Genomic DNA, 25,275 nt, shown 5'->3' with positions numbered 1-25,275 from the left:
ATATTGTTATATTTCTCTGTACTATTCATAGATAGAAAGTATAAAAATTGGTATTTAATGATGTTTTACCATTAAATCAGGGAAAAAATATATTTGGCCAAGGGTGCCTTTTAATGTTTAAATCAGTTAATTAAGATAAAACCACATTAAGAAGAGAGTAAAAAGAAAAGGAGAAAAACAATTGACACATAATGATCACAAATCTTTAAAATCAATTATATAGTAAGTTTAATGCTGGAAGAGCAAATATAATATAATTCAATCACAAAATGTATTAAACACTCTACTATAGATCTATGATGACTTATTTTAACTAAATACTAGACATTACTGTTATATAATCCATCCATTATCCAACCCGCTACATCCTAACAACAGGGTCACGGGGGTCACTGTTATACAATATTGAATATTTATTTAACACCAAAAATCGAGGCAAATTACAAATCACTTTAAACTTGCATGTATTATATAAATTTAGCTAAAAACAATTTCTGGAGATCTTTAATATTTTTTTACATTTTGCCTTAATCAATAGCATTTACCATAACAAAATATTCCAGTAATATTTGCTTCAAACTTGTACACATAAAAAAACCTTTCTTCAAATTGATCATGCAGACAAACAACATAGTCATATATATGTAAACTATACTGTATGTACATGCATATATATGTTGTATACAGTATGTAGTCAAACTGCAGTCAGTAGTTCAAAACATCTGAATTGCATCACATGGATTCTCTAAAGGTCCTTGTAGAAAATGTACCAATGGCATTAACACGTTTTTAAATGGTTCTGAAAGAAAAACGCAAAATATATTTAGTACCTGCATGAGATTATTGACACCATCTCTCAGGTTTTCTCCCATAAGCGAAGTGTAAAATGAACGAATCTTCCTTTTATTCAGCCATTTGATCTGTTTACTTGTTCTTTCCTCCAGTAATTCTTTATCTTGTTTATTCTAAACAGTAAAGATAAAAAGTTCTTTTAGTGTGCATATACATGTAATACTTAAACCTGTCTCCCAGCAATATATTGTATATCTTTTTTTAACTGTATTTAGATAGAAATACATGTACAGATAAATGATTAGGTTGACCTAGAAGCAGGAACACTGGACTTTCCATTGCATAGCTGCAATTCAGTTTTCACTTCTAATTCATTCTGTGATTCTAAAAAATCACCTAAGTGCCTGTGCACCAATTTAAAATAAAAACAATATATAGGTTTACATGAACATAGTCATAATATATCCTGATGTATAAGAGGGCCCTCCAATGTGGTCTGTTATTAAAGGCACAAAAAGATAAAAAGAGCCTACGGTGGATGAAAGGTAAAAGACCGGGAAAAGCTAATTCACTTTAACTTATTATGTTTGAGATAGTACGCCATTTGCTAAAGAAGAACAAAGGAATTATTTTTTAATGATACTGTGTTTTTGAGGAATAGTAAACATATTCTACAAAGGTCAGTCATTTTCAATTCTGCTTAGTCCTTAGGTGGGTGCTGGAGGCTATCCCAGCTAGCATGGGGTGCAAGGCAGGAACAAACCCAGGACAAGGCACCAGTTCATTGCATCGTGAACACACACACACACACACACACACACACACACACACACACACACACACACCCCAAACCACACATTAGGACCAATTTAGTATCACCAATCTACCTAACCTGTATATCTTTGGACTGTTGGATGAGACCTGTTCACCCGGAGTAAACCCATGCAGACACAAGGAGAACATACAAACTTCATTCGGGGAGGATCCAGGACATGAACCCTGGTCTCCTTACTGCAAGGCAGTAGCACTACTACAGATTCTACAAAAGCAAAGTTTCAAAAATAATGTAAAAATGAATTAATATAGAACAGCAGTTTTCTTCTAGAAATCCTAGGGGTGATTGTGCTGGTATAGCGAAGGTCAAAGAACAGGACAGGTGCTGGAAAAGAAGTTCTGGTTGGCTGGTCATTGAAATGTGTTGGCTGTTTCAGGGACACAGTGGTGACTGGGCTGCTGATTATGGGGTTCTCGGATCTACTTCCTCATTTCAAAGCACAAGCATCCCATCCAACAGCATTCTAATAATGCTTTTTATTACAATCAAGTTTACATTTAATTACATAATTTGTTAATATAATGAAGAAATTAAACAAATAAGAACTTACAATTATTAGTTCAGGCTATTTGATTTCTGGAAATAAAAATCATAGCAAAACTAAAACATAAAATATTCAGTTGACATACCATAACAATGTTCCCACAAATCATAAGACTAATATTTTTGGTGAAAGTTCCCACAAAGTCGACGAGGGCTGGGCGACACACTGGAATGCCAGTTAACACCAAACACTGAGGTCTGTGAGGAGAAAACAGAGTGGATCACAAGATGTTGTCACATGCTTTACAAATGCAAATATACCCACATTAGACAGAAAGTCTGATTTGTAATTAGTATGTAATATGAGATTAACTAGATGCATTGTGCAGGATAAAAATGTTGTATCAGTTGTATTTAGTTAGTTTCTTAACATTTTACTAAAAAACTAACTGTGCTACGTGTCTAAGATGGGTTGAAATCTAATTGATGCAGACCTCAGTGTTAATGTTTGCAGTGTACCATTCAACACAAATGTCTCTGTTATATGCCATTTGGTATAGGATTTGTAAAAGCAATGTTTGTGTTGTGCCATCTTTTAGAATGATAGAGACAGAGCAGCCAGACCGAAACACAGACAGACACACAGACACTTATCCTTTTATTAAGGTGGTCATGAGAAGTCGAGCAAAATGACACATTTTATTGGCTAACTAAAAAGAATACAATCTGCAAGCTTTCAAGGCAACTTCTTCAGGCAAGATGTACATAATGGCTAACACAGTACAACACACTAGTATTAAGATGGTCATGTAAATCAAGATCCATCCATCCATTATCCAATCCTCTACATGCTAACTACAGGATCACGGGGGTTTGCTGGAGCCAATCCCAGCCAATACATGGTGCAAGGCAGGAAACAAACCCCGGGCAGGACGCCAGACCACTGCAGGGCACACACACACACACCTATACACCAAGCACACACTAGGGACAATTTAGGATTGCCAATCGACCTAACCTGCATGTCTTTGGACTGTGGGAGGAAACCGGAGCACCCGGAGGAAACCCACGCAGACACGGGCAAAACCCAAGTCTCCTTACTGCGAGGCAGCAGCACTACTACTGCGCCACAGTGCTGCCCTAAATCAAGCTGCAGAGTTAATTTAATTTTACAATTCAACTGGCTTTCCACAATTATATCATAATACTCTTAAAAGAATAAGTTTAGTTTATAAAAGTCAGACTATTTTTCCTGCTATTCTAATTCATACCTAAAGTTCTTCACATGATCTTCCACTGCTGTAAGTGAGAATGAATAGGACAGAGCCATATTGTAAGAACTGGCTTGCACTGATGATCCCCAGTTTACCTCTAAAAAAAAGTGAATTTTGAAATTGTGTTATTTTGAAGATTAGAAAATAAAATTGTCAAAATTAAACCCATACACACAAACAGAGGGGAAACCTAAAAACTCAAACTATGAGTAAATATGAAACTAGGAGCCTCACAATGCAACTCCACCTCTTCATTATTTTTAAATTTCAAAATTACAAATTCTAATAAGTAAACTTAATAACAGAACAAATTATTAAAGAGTAAAACCTGAAAATTGCAGTACCTGGTTTCTTGTAGGTTACATAACCCAAAAGGAAGACCACAATGCCAAAAGCAATGAGAGCTGCCCACCACGTAAGCAAGAACATGATGACAATGGAAACAATGGCTCCAAAGAGAGCAGTCCAGCGACTGTAGTACTTAAATGATGGCCTCCATCCTATGGTGGTAGAAAAGAAATTGAATTCATTGTGACAGAGTCTGATTTGTAATTAGTATGTAATATGAGTGAAATGCAGTACACAGTATGTGTTCTTTGAGCTAAAAATGAAATGCTCACCTGGAGAGTTGGTGATTGAGGCATGGAAGCAGCTGAAATTGATGAGTGCATATGAGCATAAGAAAAAATTGGAAATAATTGGAGCAATGGCATTGAGCTCAGCTGAAAGAGAGGCAACATTTTGAGAAAATGAGCAACTTGAAATGGCTTAACAACTACTTTCTATAGTATAAAGTACAAAAAATATTAAAACATATGTGTTGTGTGTGAAACTTTGGAGACAAAATCTGGATTAGAGCTCAACTCCTCAGAAGGCAGACAGGCCAGGGTTGAAGGCGAGTGATTTGTGTCATAAAAGTGTGGCTTAATTGTAGTATTCCAACAGGCAAAGAAGCAATAAAGCTAGAACTGCAGAAAATGAATGGTAAGGTCAAAAGTAGTGCCTGAACAGCCATCTACGCTGTCAGGTCACACCTACTATTTGGCCATGTGTAGAGGAGTAGATTACGTTTTATTTTATTTTTTGCTATACTCATCCTGCATCTTCTTACTTGGATTTTACAGTGTTTTTTTTTTTGTTTTTGTATAAAACAGTTCAAAGTAAATGGTTATGTGCCCTAAGGTTATATCTTATTTAAGTTTCCAGTTATTTCTATTTTTGAAGTAACAATAACAAAAAAAATAGATATTTCCATTGATTATACAGTAAGTATCTACATGAATCAATGAAAACAAGGCTCCAAAAGCTCAACTTACCAATCAGAATGAAGCCTATGGCAATAATAAAAGTGAGGAGGTAGCCTCGAATTGGCTCATTGTTTTTCCCATATCCTTTACCAAAGAATCCAATAAGGGGGTACAGTCTGTCATGGCAAAGACACTAAAGGGAAGAAAGAAAAATTATAAAGAACTACAAATTACATACATTAAAAATGGTTAAATACAAAGTAATTTTAAGTCAAAAGGAAACGTGAAATGCATTGGCATATTGAACATTCAGTAGTAGGGATGTAAATGATGATGTTATTAATTTAAATAAACATTAACACACAGTATGTGCTAATAACTACATAGGAAGTTTTATTAGAACAACAAGTTTAATCATCCATCCATCCATCCATCCTCTTCTGCTTATCCGAGGTCGGGTCATGGGGGCAGCAGCTTGAACAGAGATGCCCAGACTTCCCTCTCGCCGGCCACTTCTTCTAGCTCTTCTGGGGGAATCGCGAGGCCAGCCGGGAGACATAGTCCCTCCAGCATGTCCTTGGTCTTCCCTAGGGCCTCCTCCTGGTTGGACGTGCCCGGAACACCTCACCAGGAAGGCATCCAGGAGGCATCCTGATCAGTTGCCTGAGCCACCTCATCTGACTCCTCTCGATGCGGAGAAGCAGTGGCTCTAATCTGAGCCCCTCCCGCATGACTGAGCTTCTCACCCTATCTTTAAGGGAAAGCCCAGACACCCTGCGGAGGAAACTCATCTCAGCCGCTTGTATTCGTGATCTCATTCTTTCGGTCACTATCCATAGCTCATGACCATAGGTGAGGGTAGGAACATAGTTCGACTGGTAAATTGAGAGCTTTGCCTTATGGCTCAACTCCTTTTTCACCACGACAGACCGATGCAGGGCCCGCATCACTGAGTTTAATCATAAATACAATTATTGTCCACCTCTCCTGATCTAATTCAGTGTCTTGGAGCCCAGAGTCTAGCCCTCATCATTGGGTGCAAGATGGGAAGCAGCCCATGAACCGCCACTCAAAGTTGTCAAATAAACTAACACAAACCTCTTTGGGGGTGTAGGGGGAAAACAGAAATGCCTGGAGGGCACAACACACTCCCTGCCACACATAAACATACATAAATATGCAAACTACACACAAAAAAGGACTAGATGTAGAATTTCAGCTGGACTTCATGAGCACATCTTCAAACAACACATATTTCAATGAGGATTTATCATAATTAATAATTATTCTGATGAAAACGATCATATACATTAATTCAGAATTTCACATTAATATTCATAAGTTACAAAGAATTTTCAAATAATAAACATGACCGTTAGACTTTTTCCAAGGATTTTAAACTTTAAAAGAGCATTAATATTTGCAGGTATAATATTTGATAGAAATACCTGAAAGACTTTGGGTGCAGAGACAAGGCAGGCAAGAGCGGAGGACAATGTGGCAGCAAAGATTCCTGCGGTAATGAGTGGTCCAAATCCAGAAACCATACTCATTGCCTGAAAAGAAAAGATTCAATCAGTAGACTCAAAACCAAGGTGAAGTGTAACTGAAGTGGGAATGTTGCTCAGATAGTCTGCCCTATGTTCCCATCAACATGCCATTATAATTATTATTGTTATATAAAAATTCATAATTCTCTAAAACCTATGACCTAATTGTATAATTCTAAGACCTCGTTGACCTAAGACACGGTTGTGCAATACAGAAACAACATTTATTATTATTTTTTATATCTCAGTTTGCACTGGTTGCTTTTTACCAAGAATTCAACAGGTTCCTTAGGTCGTAATGTTTGATGGTCAGAACTTTATGAAATATGTGTGTAGTTCCATCAAGGGCAATTTGCTGAAAGTTCCTCAAGATATTTTTGGAGACTGTCAAGCAGTCCTAATGCTCTGATTATTACTAGAATCACACAAGGCTTTGTGCTCCTAATGTATGAAATCTCAATCTCAAGGTCTTTTTAATTGCTTAGTTTATCTGCCTCCTTGACCGAGATATTTGAATCATCCAGAAAGGCTACATCAATGAGCAGATATAACCGCTTGCTTCTGTCATAGAGAATGTTGTTTGATTGGTTGGCTCCAATGGCATAATTGGTGTTCACAACCAATTTGTTCATAGAAGTATTATTATTATTAATACTGTTATGAGGTTTTTACTGAAAATAATGCCTATTTGCCATTTTCTCCAAATCTATTAACCTAAATGTGATACTTTTACACCACAGATATAATTTCTGTGTTTCTAGATGTTGCTGAACCATAGATTTGAAGCAGAAACAATGAGCAGACCAATTGCTGAAAGTAATGTGCAAAAATGAATAAAAAAATGTTTATAGAAGGAGAAACAAACACAAACCACTTAGTGGAAGCCATCCAGAGTAGTCACTGAGGAAAACCTAAACAGGGTGGATGACATGATTTGCACAGCCTGGAGATTTTTTTCAAAATGGATTTAAAAAGTGGGTTCAAAGCTGGTGCAAATGTTTTGCCATTGGTTGAGGCTATTTTGAAAAGAACCGTGTTGTAGACAAAGAGCTACTCTACACATGCATGTAGTTGCACATGTCTCGTGTTGTTAATAAAGAAAAAAATGACTCACAGTGAGCCAAAGCCTATGCATTCAATATAGGATACGTGACAGGAATCTACCCTTTATAGGAAGGTAAAAACCAGAGCTCCTGGTGAAAACCCACACCAACACAAAGTGTTATGTAAACTTGTTGCTGAAGGTACTGAAGATGGCCCAATGTCCAAAGTGCTGAAACCCCAGTTTATCTCTACCATGAGCTTTGAACTATTTATTTGACTGCATCCACCTATTCATCCATCCATTAGTTTCGTAAAGCTTTTTTATTAATTATAAGGGCTCTGAAAGATGAAACCTACCCAATCAGCATCAAAAGCAAGACAGGAATCGATGCGGATCACTTCTGTATTTCATCACAGGGCACACTTATGCACATGCCAGCACTCACAAACTCTCTCTAAGCCATGAATACTTTAACACCCACGTCTTTGGAAAAGTCTAGAGGAGCTTAGGAGTTATAATACATTGAGCTGGGGTCTCACAAGTCATAAGTCAGCAATGACAGATTCTGAATTATGACACCACCTCACATACTTATTTTCTTTAGTCACAGTTACTAATTAATGTTTTTTTTAAAATGTAACTCTATATCTGCACTAATTCAAAAGATCACTGTTAGAGGAATATTCCTGTTTTCTAATGACACTGTTTTACCTGATAGTAGTTGGATAGTCCATACTGACAGTCACCAGCATCCCTGCAGTCTGTGAAATTCCATCCATAGACACATTCTGGCCCACTACAGTCTTCTGTGTCGTTGAATAGCAATGTGTTGTTAAGATTTCCTGAGGCATCACGCAATACACAAGAACCTGGAAGACGAAGGACAGAGGTTAAATAGTGCATTGTGGACTAGATTCACAAGGCCTTTGACAATCTGCTCACTTTCATTCATTGATAATAATAATTATTTACATTTATATAGCACTTTTCTCACTACTCAAAGCTCTCTCCATTGCAGGAAGGACCTGGGAAGCGAACCCTCAATCTCCTTACTGCAAAGCAGCAGCGCTACCATTGATGACAATCAGATTGCAAAAACCTCCAGTGTAATTTCAACTATCCATTCATCTATTTCTATATCCACTTGTCCATGGTTGTTACAAGCCAAAAATCTAACCTGGCAGTAACAAATACAAGTTAAGATCTCCCCAGGATGAGATGTCTGACAATTTCATGGACTTACTGAAACTGAGGGGTGAATATCCATCCATCCATTATCCAACCTGCTATATCCTAACTACAGGGTCACGGGGGTCTGCTGGAGCCAATCCCAGCCAACTCATGAAATATTATAATTATTCCATTTGTACTTGTTCAGTTTCATACAATTACAAGTAAAAAAAGTAATTCTTTAGAATTCACATTATTTTAAATGTACCAAAATAAAATCACCTGAAGTAGTATAATGGTATAGAATAATGGCTATGGCATCAAACTGTAGCTCCAGAAGGATTCATAAAATGCTGCCATTATAAAACTGAGAGTAGAGGAGTACTCTTACAAGAACCTAATACAAGTCAACTTTCTATATATTTTTCTAAAAATTAATACAGCCTTTCTGTATTTGATATATGTGTGTGAAACCATTTTCAGTCCATCTTGTGAGTACACTTAATAGTAGGCACATTACTAAGAACTGCGGTGCGTTGGCACCCTGCCCAGGACTGGTTCCTGCCTTGTGCCCTGTGTTGGCTGGGATTGGCTCCAGCAGAACCCCGTGACCCTGTATTCGGATTCAGTGGGTTGGAAAATGGATGGACATTACTAAGAAGGGACCATGGATGTGATCTGGTGCCATCTACTGGTGATTATAAAAAATGTAAACTAGATTTGTGATTTGGCTCCTCATGCACATACTTGTGGCTGGTACTGTTAAGAAGAGAGAACAGAGAGTACAGTATAAAATAATATGTAAATAATTACTAATAGATGAATAATACATGCAAACTTTAACAAGTAAAAATAAGGATAAATCACACCACATTCTGGGGATTTTAAGGGTAACCAATGCAAAAAAAAAAAAAAAAGATGTTTTCTATCGTACCACTAAAGACTCACAATGCATAAAGAGTTTCTACTGTCTTTTTAACCGCTTACCAATTGTGGCAGAAATAGCCAGGTACGAAACTGTTGTCCAGAAAATAGCCATCAGAGTGCCCTTTGGGATGGCTACAGCTGGATCCTGAGGAGAAAAAAGTTAATGGGTCAATGCTTGGTGAATATATGGAATGAATTAAGTGTGACACCACCACTAAGTTTTGTTCCCTATGTCTCCTTAAAATGGAGGACTAGAAAGCCTGGAAGACCACTGAGGTGAGCTCCTTTACTCCTGAAGCCATATACCTTTCAGTTATATCCCAATACACTGAAGCCCTACTGTAAGAAGAGGTTTAATTATAAACCAGGTAGTGAAGACCATGATGCTCCAAGTCTCTGAAGACCTTTCTCTACATGGTGTTAAGCCAATTGTTTTTTCAGCACGTTTGTGACTTTTTCTTTTCATCTATCCCCATACACCAAAATTAAACAGAGCATCCTGTCAGACCCCAACCTCGTTTTTTTCCAAGCACTTTTTAATAGCACCCTTCTATTGTGAACACCCTCAATCTAAATTAATTTTATGTAACATTCGTCTCTCATGAATGTCATCCTAAAATGGTTTAAATGCAGAACACTTAAGTAATCTAGATACTTTACTGACAAATGAAGCTCAACAGAATGCTAAGCAAACATGAATGTTAAAGCTCTGAACTTCTAAAGCCCCTCAAAGTGGTTTACATTGTACTTAGGTTTATTATTAAAGAATTCTGCAATTCTTAGTCTTGTTCCTTTTCTTTTACTTAATTTTAATTCACCAAAAACACACATTTGCATTAATTAGTACAGTCCCTGGCATGATGTAGCACTTAAGCTATAACGAGCCCTGCTTCAAGTCAAATGTCTACACATTACACAAATCCCCTTAATAACCCACAGACCTCCTTTCTGCCTTCCTGTTCATGATCATGGTTCACGATTTGGCTTTCCCTCAAGTAAATTTCGGGATACACCAATTATAAAATATATACATTAAATATACATTATGGGCAAAGTTCTTACTTTCAAATCTCCCGAAATATTGGCTCCAGCCAGAATGCCCGTTGCTGATGGAAAAAAGATGGAAAACATCCCAAAGAAGCTGCCTGTTTCTCCCCTCCAGTCAGGAACAATGTTTTGTATGAAGATATCAGCTTAAACAAAAATGAAAAAACATTTTTCAGATTTTAATGTTTGACTACTAAAAGTTGTAATGTTTCAAATACTAACTGCAACAATCAAGAATGCAGGACAAATTAGAGACAGTAAAAATAAAAGATTTTAATCAACATCAATAATATGCTTATCAAATGAATAATGCATTAAAATCATACATCTATCATCTTATCAGCTTATTCCAATAGATGGTTGATGCCACTGGGACAGACTTACCATTTTGCCTGCCAATAACCCTAAAATTGAATGAATCAATTTCTAAAAATAAATGCATTTTCACTAAAATGGTTCTATGAGTGCCAACACTAGAAAATCAGTGGTGTGCAAACCCTTCTTAAAGAAAGCTGTACTTGGCTTTTTTGGAGTGACGCCCATTCATGGATGGATCTACTAAATGTGCATTAAAGGGCACTGGAGGACTGGGGGTCTTTTCACCACTCATAGTGCATTGAAGTCACCGGCCATCCACCCTGCAATTAAAAGATAGGGTATCCATCAAGAGAGAGGAAAACCCCCATCACCTCCTGTCTCTCTTCACCTAGCAAGTCTTTGTTGGAGCAGAATCTCTGCACACAGTAAATGGCAGGGTGTCTTAAGTGTGATCATCTCTCTGCTAAGGAACTCTATTCATTAAGTCACCCTTCAGCTTGCACTCATTGCTTTTTTTAATGTATTTTAATGATAATGGTGTTTTTTTTTTTAATTAGAAGATGTCTGTCATTTGCCACTTGTTAAGCAGTGAAAGATGTATATACAACACATGTGTGATACCTTAATGGAATACATTTCACTAACAGATGTATTTTTTATAATAAACTAGCTGAAATGCTCAGAGCTGCCCGGGAGGAAAATAATTTTTGTTTTTTGTAATTGTTTGAGACAAATATAATTAAAAAAACCCCACAACTTTAAAAATAAAAATAAATTAACAAACAATGAAGACTCACGAATGTGCTTGTCTTAGAGTCTTGTATTTATGTTATCATCCAGTTGATGTTCAGAACCGGCCAACTCTATTTAATTTCAAAAGCAACAGGGGCCGTGCGGTGATGCTCAAACATAAAGAACTAGCCAACCCGCAGCGTACAATACGCTGCATAATCAGGCTGGTTTTTAATGATTTTTAAGCACAGGGAGAAAATTAACATTTGAAAAATCGGTAATGTAATAAATCAGCAAGAAAAGCAACATTGTAACAATGCACGGAACGAACCAACACAGTAAAACAGTTTGCTATGGTGCACACGGTCGTACGTCGTAACCGAAAACTCGGTTTTAAAGACTGCTTACTTCATTGTGTTTTAACCTCAGTTGTAAAGAATTGTTTTGAGTATCCCATGGGATACCCCTCGCAAACCGTTTTACATGCTGCATATGGCAATTCACCTCCGCGAGAAACATGCCTCTATGAACAGTCAACGTGGCTCGGAGGTGCCAGGAGTTGGTGGCCGTGGCTCCTTCTGCGTGCGCCATAGGTGTCTTACTTGTCGGTGGTTCAGTGAGTCCACGTCCCTTCCGGCGTGCTTTCCATGGTTGTCTTGCCTTAGTGAATTATATATATAGATGCTGGCAGGCACCTCCAGTTCGCCCTCTGGTGGTAGTTCCGAGTGTCAACTGGATGATAACATGCATATAAGACAGCACGAACACACCCCACCCTATCCAGAAGTGGATGGGCTAGGGTTGATTTCACAGCAGTTTTAGTCAACATGTGTACCAAGTTTCATGAAAATCGCTCCAGCCGTTTGGAAGTGATGCTGTAACTCAATCAGGCATTTTATAAGTTGAGAACATGAATTATACATTGGCAATCATAAGATATTTTACAATCTTAGTACTACAACACAAGTCCTTTTTTTCATTGAAGGTCAGATACAGTTGATTAGTTCAGTTGGTGACTAGAATGGTAATCTTGTGTTTTTCAGTATGACATTTTATTTATCAGATCATACCATCATCCAAAGGTGTTTTATAAAAGTGGAAATGAATGAGAGAGTGAGATGAAAATGTTCAAACCTCTGTAGTTAAAAAATCCTTTTGACTGCTTTTCTTCTGTCGATGGAATTACGGTTCCCACCAAGTAGTTTACGAAAGATACCAGGATAACCAGAAAGAATAAAACTTGAGCCTGCAAAGGCATAATACAATGTAAATATGTTACTATATGTTCTTTTATCTTTTTCAATAGCATTTCATCAGAAATTCTAATTACATTTTGTCTTTTTTTTATCATTTTCATTTCACTAATAACAATGAGTGAAAAAGGCCAATCAAATACAGTTTCACGATTTTTTTTTTTTTAATAAAAAGCAAAGAATGCTGCTCCCTAAAGCCTCTTTCACACTTCTGTGTGTACCTGTATTCTTTTCAGCAGTTGCATAAACCTATATCACATTAGTAAAATCCATTACAATTAATTCCTTGGTCGATCACATTGCCAAGGAGGAGTGCAGTAAGTTTCCTTAAAATGTCTATCTATTTGAATCAACCACTAAACCAATATTGCATTAATGTTACACATTTTACACTGCTAGACATGAAGAGGTACAATGAGAGAACTAACAAGGCATTAAATTAAATAACTGTTTTTGTTAACATCTGGGACTGGCTTCTAATGTGGTGTCTGATTTGAGCAAAACATGGCAACTACTATGGCCCTCCAAGGCTGAGACTGTAAACCGCTGAGCTAGGCCACCTAACTTCCCTCCCCATCTTTAGATCTCTAAATGGTCAAAAGTGTAAACTGAAGAGTATAATAAGAATTATCTCTAAAATCAAGTGAACTTTCCAACATGAGTTTAGATCTTCCTTTCAATTTATATAAAAAGCATGAAAGAAAATTAAAATTTATATTTCTGATTTTAATGATTAATCCAAAGAATAAAGCAATGTTTTTCAATTCCTATTAGTTAGGAAAGATTACTGAGCCATTATAGCCAATAAACTGCACCTACAATTCATGAATCACACCTTGGAAACTATTGAAAATTAACAATTGTTAAATGCATTTAAACCTGACTCTAAAAACATGTTTATGCTTTCCTCAAAAAAGTTAATGCATCTAACATTGGCAAATTATTTCAGGTACAGCCATTTAACATTCCTCAATGCATTGATCCATTATGAAGAAGTTATCCTAACATTTTGCCATCACTTTTCAGTTCCATTAAGTTAAAGGTTCCATTTTTAAAGGTTTGTCATTACATTGAACTCCATTTCATACTATTTACTGTAAGATATTTTAAAAAGCAGCTTTGAAAAGAAATACAAATTGTTATTAAATAAATTCAATGGTTTTAGGGTTGATAAGCCCAAAAAATATCTTATATATATTTCTCTTCTGGTTCATCCTGCTTCCACTTCAAAACCGGTCCCGCCCACACGCAGCCAACATGGCATTTCTCGATTCCTATTGGTCGTCTTCCATGACGTGCACTATACTGGCCTGCTGAGCATAATACATCCAACAAGTACTTGAGGTGCTGCCACAACGGTAAAGTAGCTTTACCACCTTTGCGGGAGCCACCTGTGTCTTTACAACAACTTCTTACACAGCAAACATCAGAAGCTAAAAATTATCATGAAAACATTTGAGAATGCAACTTTTCTCTAGCGTTTGCTTCCAAGGGTGCATAGATAACTCAGCCTCCTGGCCACGGACCATACTGTTTTAAAATACACAGGCAAATTTACCACCAAATCTCTCCACTATACGCTAACACTTCTATCTCTCCAGGATATGGACAGTTGTATGTTTTTGACACAGCGCAAGCTGCTGCAGTACGCTTACAAAATGAAGCGAAAATGTACTTCTCCAGCTAGATTCCATGCTCAGAACCATCAACCCCTTCGCTAAATCATACAAATACATGCATGAAATCGATCAGTCCAATCCAACAGCATCTGTACGAATGGTTTTCAAGGAAAACCCTAGGCAGAATTACGGCGATACAATGCGAAACGCTTGCCTAAAGGGCAGTGGCGTAGCTAAGAGGGTCGGAGGGGGCGGTCCGCCCCAGGCGGCACATTTTTGGGGGCGGCATTATTGGCCACAAGGCTCAGTACAATTCGTGTGTAAGCAGCAGGGCTCGGAAAAATATCACTCATGTATGAAAAAAGTCAAATTCTCTGATTTTTAACCACAAAATGCTTGAAAAATAATGTTCAGACTGTCCTTCTGCATCAGACACAGCACTTGAAATGTATGAGGCAATTACAAAAATAAACATAAACGTTACACCGATAATAATTTCTAGGAAGATAAACAACTAATTTACAGTTTATAATTTCGTTTCGTTATAAATCCGAATGCGCTCTTGCTCTGCGCAGAAAACATCCCTACCTATTACTTTGGTTCTGGTTTTCGTAGCGTAATTATATTAAACTAATAATTAGAACACGGCTTATTAGTGCGTCTATACTATATTCTTGTCTAGTTGATGCTTATAAATGTATATAAAAAAATATTGCTGTCTCTTTATATATGAATAAATCTATGCAAAATGTATCTTAATTTTTCTCAATACGTCATTTTAATTTTCTATTTAAATAGTTTTAATATATTCAGATATGTTGGAGGGCAAAAAATTGAAGCCCCGCCCCGAGCGGCACGAACTCGAGCTACGCCACTGCGAAAGGGACATTTGCATCTATCCCATACGCAACTCCTGTAAACAGATTTCCACGATCAATATGAATTGCGATCCTATTGTTTACCCACTTTTATTCCCTTACAGAGACATTGGCTGGCACAAAGATTTACAACATGTTCCCGATAAAAGAACCGCCAAGCGAATAAGGCTCACTCAATGCCAATTTTACGCGTACAGTTACGTTACCAATGAGGAATACATTTAGTATTTTACACTACAGTGGAAAACTATTCCAACAGTACGTCGTAGATGCGTATATTAAAACAAAGGGCGCGCGTCTCAACTATCTCAGATTACGTCAACAAGATCTGCACGTGGAACAATACAAAGGACTATCAGACGGACTGCAAGCAAAGGCTGAAGATAACAACGTCCGTGTAGGCAAAATGATCATATTACTGTCCACATTTCCAGGATGTCCAAGATACATGCAACAAAACTATCAGGATGCCATGGCCATAGTACGTTAATTCGGAAAGCCTGATTTATTTATCACTTTCACATGTAACCCTACTTGGCCGGAAATTCTACATGCACACTGCATCTTTCAAGAAGTATTTATTTCTTCTTGATTTCTGAATTCCTTTCTCAACGTTTTCCGTTCCTGTTCTTACACCGCCGTATGCTACGACGGACTTCAGCTAGTCTACAATATTTCAATCAGTCTCAAATAACTCATAGATGAATCAAAAGCATTAGTGCCAACAGAAAAGTAAACCTTCACCATGTTAGGACATTCTCTGACGCAACAAAAAACAGTAGCCTTAATGTATGAAGGAAAAACTGGTTTCTGATAGCCAACATGAAAAGTCTGGGAAAGCCAAAGGGGTTCGTAACTTTTTAAGCATATCCTTTATCTCAAGAAATATTTTTTTTTGTACTGTCTCTGAAATTTTTAGTGTAGATTGTCATCTCAAATGTAGTACCTAATTGCACCTACCTATTCAGTATCAATCATGTCTTATTTATGCTTGTTCATTTAATTAATAAAATTAATTTCAATACAATTTGTGATGTTGTTCAGTGGATTTAAGATTATTAATTTTAAAATTCAAACGCCCCTACTTGATTAGTAGTGACAACGGACAGACTATTGGAGATGATTGTAGAAACTGAACAACACACGTACAGTGTCAAATAATTCAGTCATATTTTTTTCTGTTCAAGTTTTTATTATCTTAGCTTTCAGATATTATACAGACCTTTGCTTCCCATTCCATTCCAGCCAAGGAGATGCCAAGAAGCACTGTGACTGTAATCACGCCAATGATCCTAATATCATTAACAGGATCCACCATAGTAGCATTGTACTCCTTCAGAAAAAAAGACAAGAACATGTTGTAAATGACAACAATAAGCCAAGTTATAAGCTCCATTCATCAATTTACAGTGTAACTGGGGAGATGCAGGGTGGTGCAGTGGTAGTGATGCTGCTTCCCAGTCAGGAGACCAGGCTTCAAGTCTTGAGTCCTCCCTGCATGGAGTTTGCATGTTCTCCCCGTGTCTGTATGGGTTTCCTCCACTTGCTCTGGTTTTCTCCCACAGTCCAAAAACATGCAGGTGAGGTGGATTGGCGATACTAAATTGGCACTGGTATGTGGCTGGCTTGTGTGTGTGTGTGTGTTTGTACTGTTGAGGCTTTGTTTCTGACGTATCCTATGCTAGCTAGGATAGCCCCCAGGGAGCGGGTTAGAAAATGACTAATTGACTGGGGACATGCAGTCTCTAATGACAGTATTGAGTGCCAACCAGGAGTGACTTGCAGATGGGACCCAGTACATTGTAGAGTGAACTCTTATTTCATTATTAAAGGCAAGTTGGAGTCATCAGTCCAAAACCACACACACATGTTGGATGTGAAAAGAAAACAAAAGACCTCATAGAAAAAAAACATGCAGTTGCTGGAAGAATAGATAGATAGATAGATAGATAGATAGATAGATAGATAGATAGATAGATAGATAGATAGATAGATAGATAGATAGATAGATGAACTCCTTAGAAACACTAAGAAGACAAAATTTTAAACCAGGGTCCTAAAGCACTGTAGGCATTGCCATTAACCACTGAGTCACTATGCTATATATAAAAGAAAGAACTTTACACAAAATTATTTAAATTTAAAGTAGAGGTATCAGTTGCTAATTGAAAATAAATACTTTTAATTCTAAACTGATTCACATGGTCACAGGAATATGAAGCCTATCCTGGGAACAATTTATGCACTGGGCCATTGAAGTATAAGGTGTTGGCTAACCAAAGCCCTAATGTTTTTAACTTAACATCATATCTTTAGGATATGTGAGAAAAATCCATGCAGACATGGAAACACTGTGCAAATTATGTACAGGCAGTACTCAAGTAAAAGTTTCAAAGACCTAACCACTTGCCACTAGAACCTAAACAAAATGTTTTAAGATTTATTTTAATATTTTAGCCACATATTGTGCTTATTATTTTGCAAGTAAAACAAGTTTCTAAATGCAATGTCTTTCTCGTCGTAACTTAGGATATAACACATGTTGCTGCTGCACTCTTCTACAGCTCCAGAGATATGGATTCCATTTTCTGGTTACTTTGTGTGTGCAGTTTGCCGGCTCACATAATGTTGAAGTGAGTATTTGCTCACATTCCAGACATTTACATATTAAACTTAATTTGCAAGGTCTACTTGGCTGTGAATATGTGAGCTAGTGTGTTGCATATCAAATCCAGGGCTGGTTATGTCTTTGCTACCAGAACAGACTCCCAACACCCTAAATTCCAAAAAGTTTAGTTTTGTGTATTCATATAAAAAAATAATAAGCAAATAATCCTTACAATAAGCATGTCCCGCACAGTCTCAGCAAAACCCACGGTGTGCATGGCAACAGCCACAGCATTGGCAAAAGCAAAAATAAGACCAATAGATCCTCCCAGCTCTGGACCAAGACTTCTTGAAATTAGAAAATAAGTCCCACCTGAAACAAGTAATTATAAAAGAACATTGTAAAAACATTGTTTGAAAGCTATATTATGTTACGTTTGTGTATATAAAATGAAACTAAGAATTTCAAAATACTTCTCATTCTATAAGGGCTAATATTTGCATCATGGAAAGTAGGAAATACAGTACTATAAAATGGTGTCATCTCATAATAAACAGAATAATGACAAAATGAATCAAAACTAAGATCATTAACTAGGTAATTATTGCCTTCTACATTTTTCTTTATAGGCGTTTTCTTTGCTGTTATTTAACAGTATCTGACAATAAGTTCATTAAACCAGAACATGAATTATTAGCAATGTGTCCAGCACCAATGAGTGCTTCAAACTCACAAAATACTAAACTTCTTTATGGACTTTTTCTTTTACCTGCTTTCACCTTCCCATTAGTGGAGATCGCCGAAATAGATAGACCAGTAATTGTTGTCACAAGAACAGACAAAAGAATAATCAGCCATGTCAAACCTATTTATAAAAAAATTAAAATAAAATTAATTTGCAGTGTGCTCTAGGACATGCTATAAACACGATGCCAAATTATTACTGAGTGTACAAATAAGAAGTGATGCCATACTGTACATACTAAAGAGGATTTCAGGGATTGTACTGTCATTAAGCTAACTTTTAACAGGGTTTGCCTTATGTACAGCAATCTTATAACTGCTTTAAATTTAAATTTACCAAAATGCATAATGTCATTTGAGTGGACAACTTTTAGTTGATAAGGTCTGTGCCATATGACAAACTGTCTATCCAAGGCCTTGCCTTAAGCTTACAATTTTTAGATTATTTGCTGACTCTGTGCTCCGACCTCCAAAGATCACATGAAAAGACAATTTTCCTTCATGGATCAGTAAAGTATATCAAAATCAAAATGAGAAAATATCTCTCCAGTGGGAATATCTCTGAATTATTTACCTATTCCAGCTTGTGCAGTAATCCAAGGAAGTCTCAGATAAAGGATGACACCCCAAATATTTAGCATGCAACGGATCTGTAAGACAAACATAACATTGTCGCTATGATTTTTAAAATAAACAAATGTTCAGTATAAGGTGAGAAAAATATTCAAAATAAGATGAATACAGTTGATATGGAACAAAGAATGCATTTCCAAATAAAGATGATTAAACTTCAAGTCCAGTGATGGAGCTTAAAAAAACCAAATCTAGTGTAGGGAAAAAGTTGCAGGAAGTGTGCTAATTGAGCATCATAAATGAAGTTAGTTAGATAGATAGATAGATAGATAGATAGATAGATAGATAGATAGATAGATAGATAGATAGATAGATAGATAGATAGATAGATAGATAGATAGATAGATAGATAGATCGATCTTCATTTGTTCCCATGGGGACATTTGGCCTTTTTGAGTAGTTACTGAAAACATTGTACTGGAAATCATTATGGGGTAGAATAGTTTTTTATTTTTACAAAATGCTAATAAAACAACTCTTACCATGACACCCTTGATCCAGCCAAACCGCACTGGCTCTGACACAGGTTTGTCAGTAGTAGCTGCTTCCTCCTCTGACTTCTTAATGTTTACCTCACAGATTTCAGAAACTTTGGTAAGATCCTCGCTGTTCTCCTTTACAGTGAGTAAACAAAAAATATATATTGGAAAACATGAGGAAAGAAATGGATGGAAGGACATAACAGCTCAAGAGAAAGCAATAACATCTACCCATCTCTCCATCCAAACCTGCTTATCCAAAGCATGGGTCACAGGAAGTCTGAAGCCTATCCCAACAGGCATTGGGCGCAAGGCAGGAACAATCCCTGGACAGGACACCAGCCCATTACAGTATTCAGTAACATGGTATCCTTATTTGTCTCATGGTTTCTGTCCTTTCATTTTTTCTGTTTTCTTGTCCCCATTATATGCATTGATATTACATGCAATATTATCATTGATGTTTGTTCCCTTACCTGCCAAATGCAGATTGTTGTAAACCTAGATGTAACTACATTGACATTCCTCTGTTATTGCGATTAGCACAGATATCAGTAACACACAAGTGTACCTTTCTTTCTGTATTTACAATTAGATTACAGTAACATGACAGTGGACCTACCATGAAACCCTATCTTGAAAATTATTATCAAAACTGATCCATCACTACCTTTATATGTTTCTCCAGGAAATTTGCTGACTACACAAGATTTATATCATACCCTAGATTTTTGTCTGTTCTGCTGCATGAAATAAACATTTTTGTTGCTAATTGTAAACCATTCAAATTGAATAGCCTTGATAAACAGTACTTAGTGAGGTTACCTAAATACACAACACTGCTTATATAATGTTTATTTACAATAACTATTTGCTGCTGAAGACACATTTTTTTGTCAGTTTCTCCTCTTTGCCCCATCTTTTCTGATTTTTTTATTTATGGTCTACAGTTTAGTCTTTTGATTTATGTTTCTTGCTTACAATTGTTGAACTGCTCTTTTGAATGTAATTTTTAACTTCAGAATCCCTAGTTCACAAGTGAATAAACGCATTTTCTTTTTACCTTAATGGCATTGCGTAGGACATCCAATGAGGGTCTGCTTCGCTTCAAGCGACCAGGTGCTGCTGTGTTGGCGTAATGCGTGTAGTGTGGTACGACATCCAAGGTGCTATACAGAGAAAGCCGTCGAAAATCCTCTCTGGAGTCTCGGACAGACCTGACCGCCTCAGCAGTCTGGAGGTCACTAGGACCAAGTGGAGTCATGAAGAGTCCATCATTTTGGCTAGAAGCTGCATCTCCTTGAAGTCCATTTGTGGGCGGGGAGCCTTCTGCCTTGTAGTTGAAGTTGTCGTGCAGCGGGTATCCTTGATAGAAAGTTCCCGAGTTATTCTGCACAGTAAACCGGCCGACCTGGAATGCACCATTGGTGCTGATATTTGGCATTGAAGCAGACACCACCATATTTTCAGCTGGAAGAAAGCAACAAATACATACAAATAATATTATATGAAGTTTCCTCTTTGTTCTTGTAAATGGAATTCATGAACCCAATACTGTTATCATTAGATGAACACTGAGAAGAAAATCCATCCATCCATCATCCAACCTACTATACCCCAACCACAGGGTTGTGGGATCTGCTGGAGCCAATCCCAGCCAACACAGGGCGCAAGGCAGGAAACAAACCCCGAGCAGGGTGCTAGCCCACCACAGGGCACACACACACACACCAAACACATATTAGGGACAATTTAGGATCACCACTGCACCTAACCTGCATGTCTTTTGGACTGTGGGAGGAAACCAGAGTACCCGGAGGAAACCCATGCAGACACGAGGAGGACATACAAACTCTACGCAGGGAGGCCCCGGGAAGCGAACCCGGGTATCCTAACTGTGAGGCAGCAGCGCTACCTAGTGCACCAACATGCTGCCCGCCGAGAAGAAAATAAATAAGTAAAAACGCGTTAATACTCCAGCGTTTATTAATTAAGTAAATCGCTAATTCAGAACGAGTACATTAATTACATTTTGAGAATTCTAATGAAATAATTAACAACTGAATGAATAAAATGGGACAAATAACAAAAACAGATGGTTCATGAAGTCTTTGGCTGAGATTTTCAAGCAATGATGTCTTTTAAGATACAAAATACAGCCAAATAGAAGGGGATTCAGTATGAAGGTGTTAGTGCAGCATCATTATCATCATCATATAATAATAATAATAATAATAATAATAATAATAATAATAATAATAATAATAATAATGAACAAATTCACATGAGATATGCTGAAAATCTGATTTAAAATATTTCTAAAATGGCACTTTACTGGGCTGCTTGACAAAGATCATTTTCATTCTGGGAATATGAAATTGGTAAATCAGTTTTTTTTAATGGTTCCTGATATGTGGACGAAAGAGAAATGTTTAGTAGAGGCTACCTAGCAGGATAATAACAGATCAAGAAAACCTGAACTGAGCCTGTGTTGTTGCATGCTGCAAGAGTTCTTTTAAAATAAGGGACCCATTGCTGTTGCACAAACCTGTTCCAATCTAACAGTGTCCATTTATGGAACCTTTTACAAAAATACATAAAGGCTCCTTATAGAAACTTCATGGCCCTTTCGGGAACCGCATTACTATGAAGAACCATTTTGGCACTTTTATGTTCAAAAGTATAGTGTAGTTACCGTAATTTAATTAAAGAAATCTTCCGCACTAAGCTACACAAATGTGTACCTACGCACAATTTATGTTTTGCAGTTAGCACTCGTTTCTCAAAATGTCAAGTTTCTTTGTAGTCAGTGCTCGATAATAATCAAAGAAACTTAAAAATGGTAAAAGTGTACTTTTTTCACTGTAAAATTGTAGAAAACAGCTTAAACACGCTAAAATAAATGAAAATGTTAAAAAAGCAACATAACCATGCGCTACTCAAAGTGACTTGTTTTACAGCGAAAAGGTAAAAGGAATATTTTTAAACGTACCTGTGCAATCAATATGATGATGTCGCTATGAAGCTGATTTTTTTTCTTCTTTCTGTTCTTCTCTGAAAGACTTTTCTTATGCTAGAAGCTTTCCTCTTCTACAGGTAACAGGCTGTCATGGCTTTTATAAAACTGCGTCTCTGTAAAGCGTTTCCATCCGTTTTATATAGGGAGGCCCTCCGCAGCGCTTGACCCATACAACTCGCCCATAATGGGCGGGACACCAGACTGACAAACATAGCGATTAATTGTGATCAACACGCCTTTTACAAACGACGGTCTACGGTGTTTGCCATTCGCAGCGGGAAGTGCCCTGTTTTATAAAACAACGGTTTCGTTAAATCTGTACATAAACCCGTGTCTGGACTGCGTGTTGTCTGAATATGCAAGTTAATACAGTATGTAATAATAGCACCCATTCGCAGAGTAAAAGTACGTTTATAAAATTATGTAATATTTTAAAAATAAACAAGGATGCTGCAGGTTCACAAATATTGCATAAATTAATCTATCCGAAGTCTCTCGAAGACCGTCGCCTGCTACGAACAGATTAAACAGATTATTGACGCCCACTGTGTTCTCACTTTCTGTTTGTCGCAGATTAAATACAAAATTGTCAAAGCCGCTATCGTCAATACAGCTTTGCCATTGATGTAGTTTCATTCGTACTGCATGATTGGCTTCAGTGATTCAGTATCGTTCCAGCCCTAGTTTCACTTTTACACACTACGCTTTATCTTTTCATCGAAAGTATTATCTTAAAAGAGCGCTTACCTTTTTATCTGGTTACTGTTTCAAAACTGTCACTGTATACTTTCCTTTTAATGATGAATTAATTATTTGTCTTTAAACTTAAATCATGTTTTTAGGCTACTAAACGCATATACATTACTTTCTCATTTTATTTTAAGCTGCAAGTAACAACAGAAATAATAATAATAATAATAATAATAATAATAATAATAATAATAATAATAATAATAATAATAATTAAATAATAATTAAATAATAATTTATTATTAATATGGTTTATGGTCTAAACTCTGTACTACTAGGATGTTGTTCCGTGTTTGCAATTACGGATGTAGTGAGAAGTTAAGCAAAATGACACCTGTTATTGGCCAGCTAGAAAGATTTACAATATGTAAGCTTTTGAAGACATGCCAGGCCCCTTCTTCAGACAAGACTGCCTCGAAAGCCTGCATATTATAATACTTCTATTAGCCAATAAAAGGTGTCATTTTGCTTAACTTCTCACTGGTCTAAACTCAAAATAAAATAACTACATAGAAGTTGGAGAAAGAAAAAGACAAAGCATAGTTTTAAGTTACTTGCTCTGCTACTTTAGGACTCTGTCATCCTGGTCATTATGTGAATTTTTCAGATTATCCTATTGTGTCCCCTAGAATGTTACAGGCTACTCTCATTAACATACATAGTAGGTCGGCGGGCACCGTTGAAGTGGTCGCTGTGCTTTCCGAAGGAATGTATACATGCAGGTGTAGGACGTGTCCTGATTTCCATACTGGGGAGTAATAATCGTAGCATTCATAAAGATATCCATAGTCAGTCTTAGGAGTAATTATTTTCTATTTATATTGACTTATACAAGAAGTAAGTAAAGGAACTTAAGTAAATTAACTTTCTGGGCGTTTGTCGTCCCTCCGTCAGTTAACTGAGACCACTTAAGTAAATTTTAGCGTCGAGACATTTACAAATAAGAACCGAACGGAAAATAGTGCGTTTGCTGTTGCAGTGACTGGGGCGTAGCCAGCCTCCCAGATCAGTTAGGTTTTTTCAAAATAAAAAAAATATATATATATATATATATATATATATATATATATATATATATATATATATATATATATATATATATATATATTAATTACCTGACCATTTTGTTCATTTTCAATATATGTTTTACATTTCCTTGGCAAAAGGGATGAAAATGTTCAAGTAAACAAGACAGACGTTTAGCAACAGTGACATTTATTATCCAGTGAAAGCCCTGCGCATTCTCTCATTTTGATTCGTAAAACAGCAATAAAACGGAATTCATTTTAAAGTAAAATGCAGCCAATATTTTTGCTTATAACCAAGCTAAATAAATTAATAAACTTTGCAATCCCTGATAAATACCTGTTAATATGAAAGCTACATCAGCATTTAATTCGGTTTCAGTTTATAATTCGGTTTGAGTTATTCGCGTTCAATGTGACTTTTGCAGATTTTATACTTAAAAATTGCCTAAATTGTAAAGGATGTTTATATTTCATAGTGCGGATTTTTCCGAAAGACACGTTTCATCTTATTATGTATTTCAAAAGAACCCTTTTCATGCTGGTGTTGCCGTCTCTCAATCAATCAGTCTTACATACATCGTTGCAGTTCTTCAAAACTGAATGAATTAATCCCAGGTATTTTTGCGCTTTTCCTTTTGATTATTTATTTCATATCTTTAAAATGTTGCCAGTCCGGATTACCAGCCGAATTTTACATCTTTTTGAATCGCGATGGGCGATTCCACATTTTTCCGTCTGACAATGTCACAACAGCTTATGTTAAGCAGCAAAATATTAGCAGATGTTAGACAATGGATTATTCGTCTCTTTGCAGCGTAATGGAGGTGGCTAATTAGATGACATT

General features: G+C 36.7%; 1 protein-coding gene across 1 annotated transcript in view; it reads right to left on the bottom strand.

Moving 5' to 3' along the window:
• Positions 1-22,711, bottom strand: part of LOC120523878 (solute carrier family 12 member 3-like) — a 36,190-nt gene extending 13,479 nt beyond the window's left edge. The window contains exons 1-18 of the mRNA XM_039745570.1: positions 22,627-22,711; positions 20,698-21,104; positions 19,638-19,769; positions 19,097-19,172; positions 18,548-18,643; positions 18,011-18,150; positions 16,393-16,503; positions 12,555-12,666; positions 10,386-10,516; positions 9,384-9,468; positions 7,938-8,095; positions 6,080-6,187; positions 4,701-4,824; positions 4,005-4,106; positions 3,729-3,884; positions 3,382-3,481; positions 2,257-2,368; positions 831-965 (exon numbers count right to left, since the gene is read on the bottom strand). Of these exons, the coding sequence (XP_039601504.1) occupies positions 831-965; positions 2,257-2,368; positions 3,382-3,481; positions 3,729-3,884; positions 4,005-4,106; positions 4,701-4,824; positions 6,080-6,187; positions 7,938-8,095; positions 9,384-9,468; positions 10,386-10,516; positions 12,555-12,666; positions 16,393-16,503; positions 18,011-18,150; positions 18,548-18,643; positions 19,097-19,172; positions 19,638-19,769; positions 20,698-21,096 (2,277 nt within the window). The 5' untranslated portion in view covers positions 21,097-21,104; positions 22,627-22,711. The remainder of the gene's footprint in view (positions 1-830; positions 966-2,256; positions 2,369-3,381; positions 3,482-3,728; positions 3,885-4,004; positions 4,107-4,700; positions 4,825-6,079; positions 6,188-7,937; positions 8,096-9,383; positions 9,469-10,385; positions 10,517-12,554; positions 12,667-16,392; positions 16,504-18,010; positions 18,151-18,547; positions 18,644-19,096; positions 19,173-19,637; positions 19,770-20,697; positions 21,105-22,626) is intronic.
• Positions 22,712-25,275: the final 2,564 nt, after the last annotated feature.

The sequence above is a fragment of the Polypterus senegalus genome, chromosome 1 (assembly GCF_016835505.1).
Source record: "Polypterus senegalus isolate Bchr_013 chromosome 1, ASM1683550v1, whole genome shotgun sequence".
Lineage (NCBI taxonomy): Eukaryota > Metazoa > Chordata > Cladistia > Polypteriformes > Polypteridae > Polypterus > Polypterus senegalus.
This window is presented reverse-complemented; position numbering and strand designations above follow the sequence as displayed.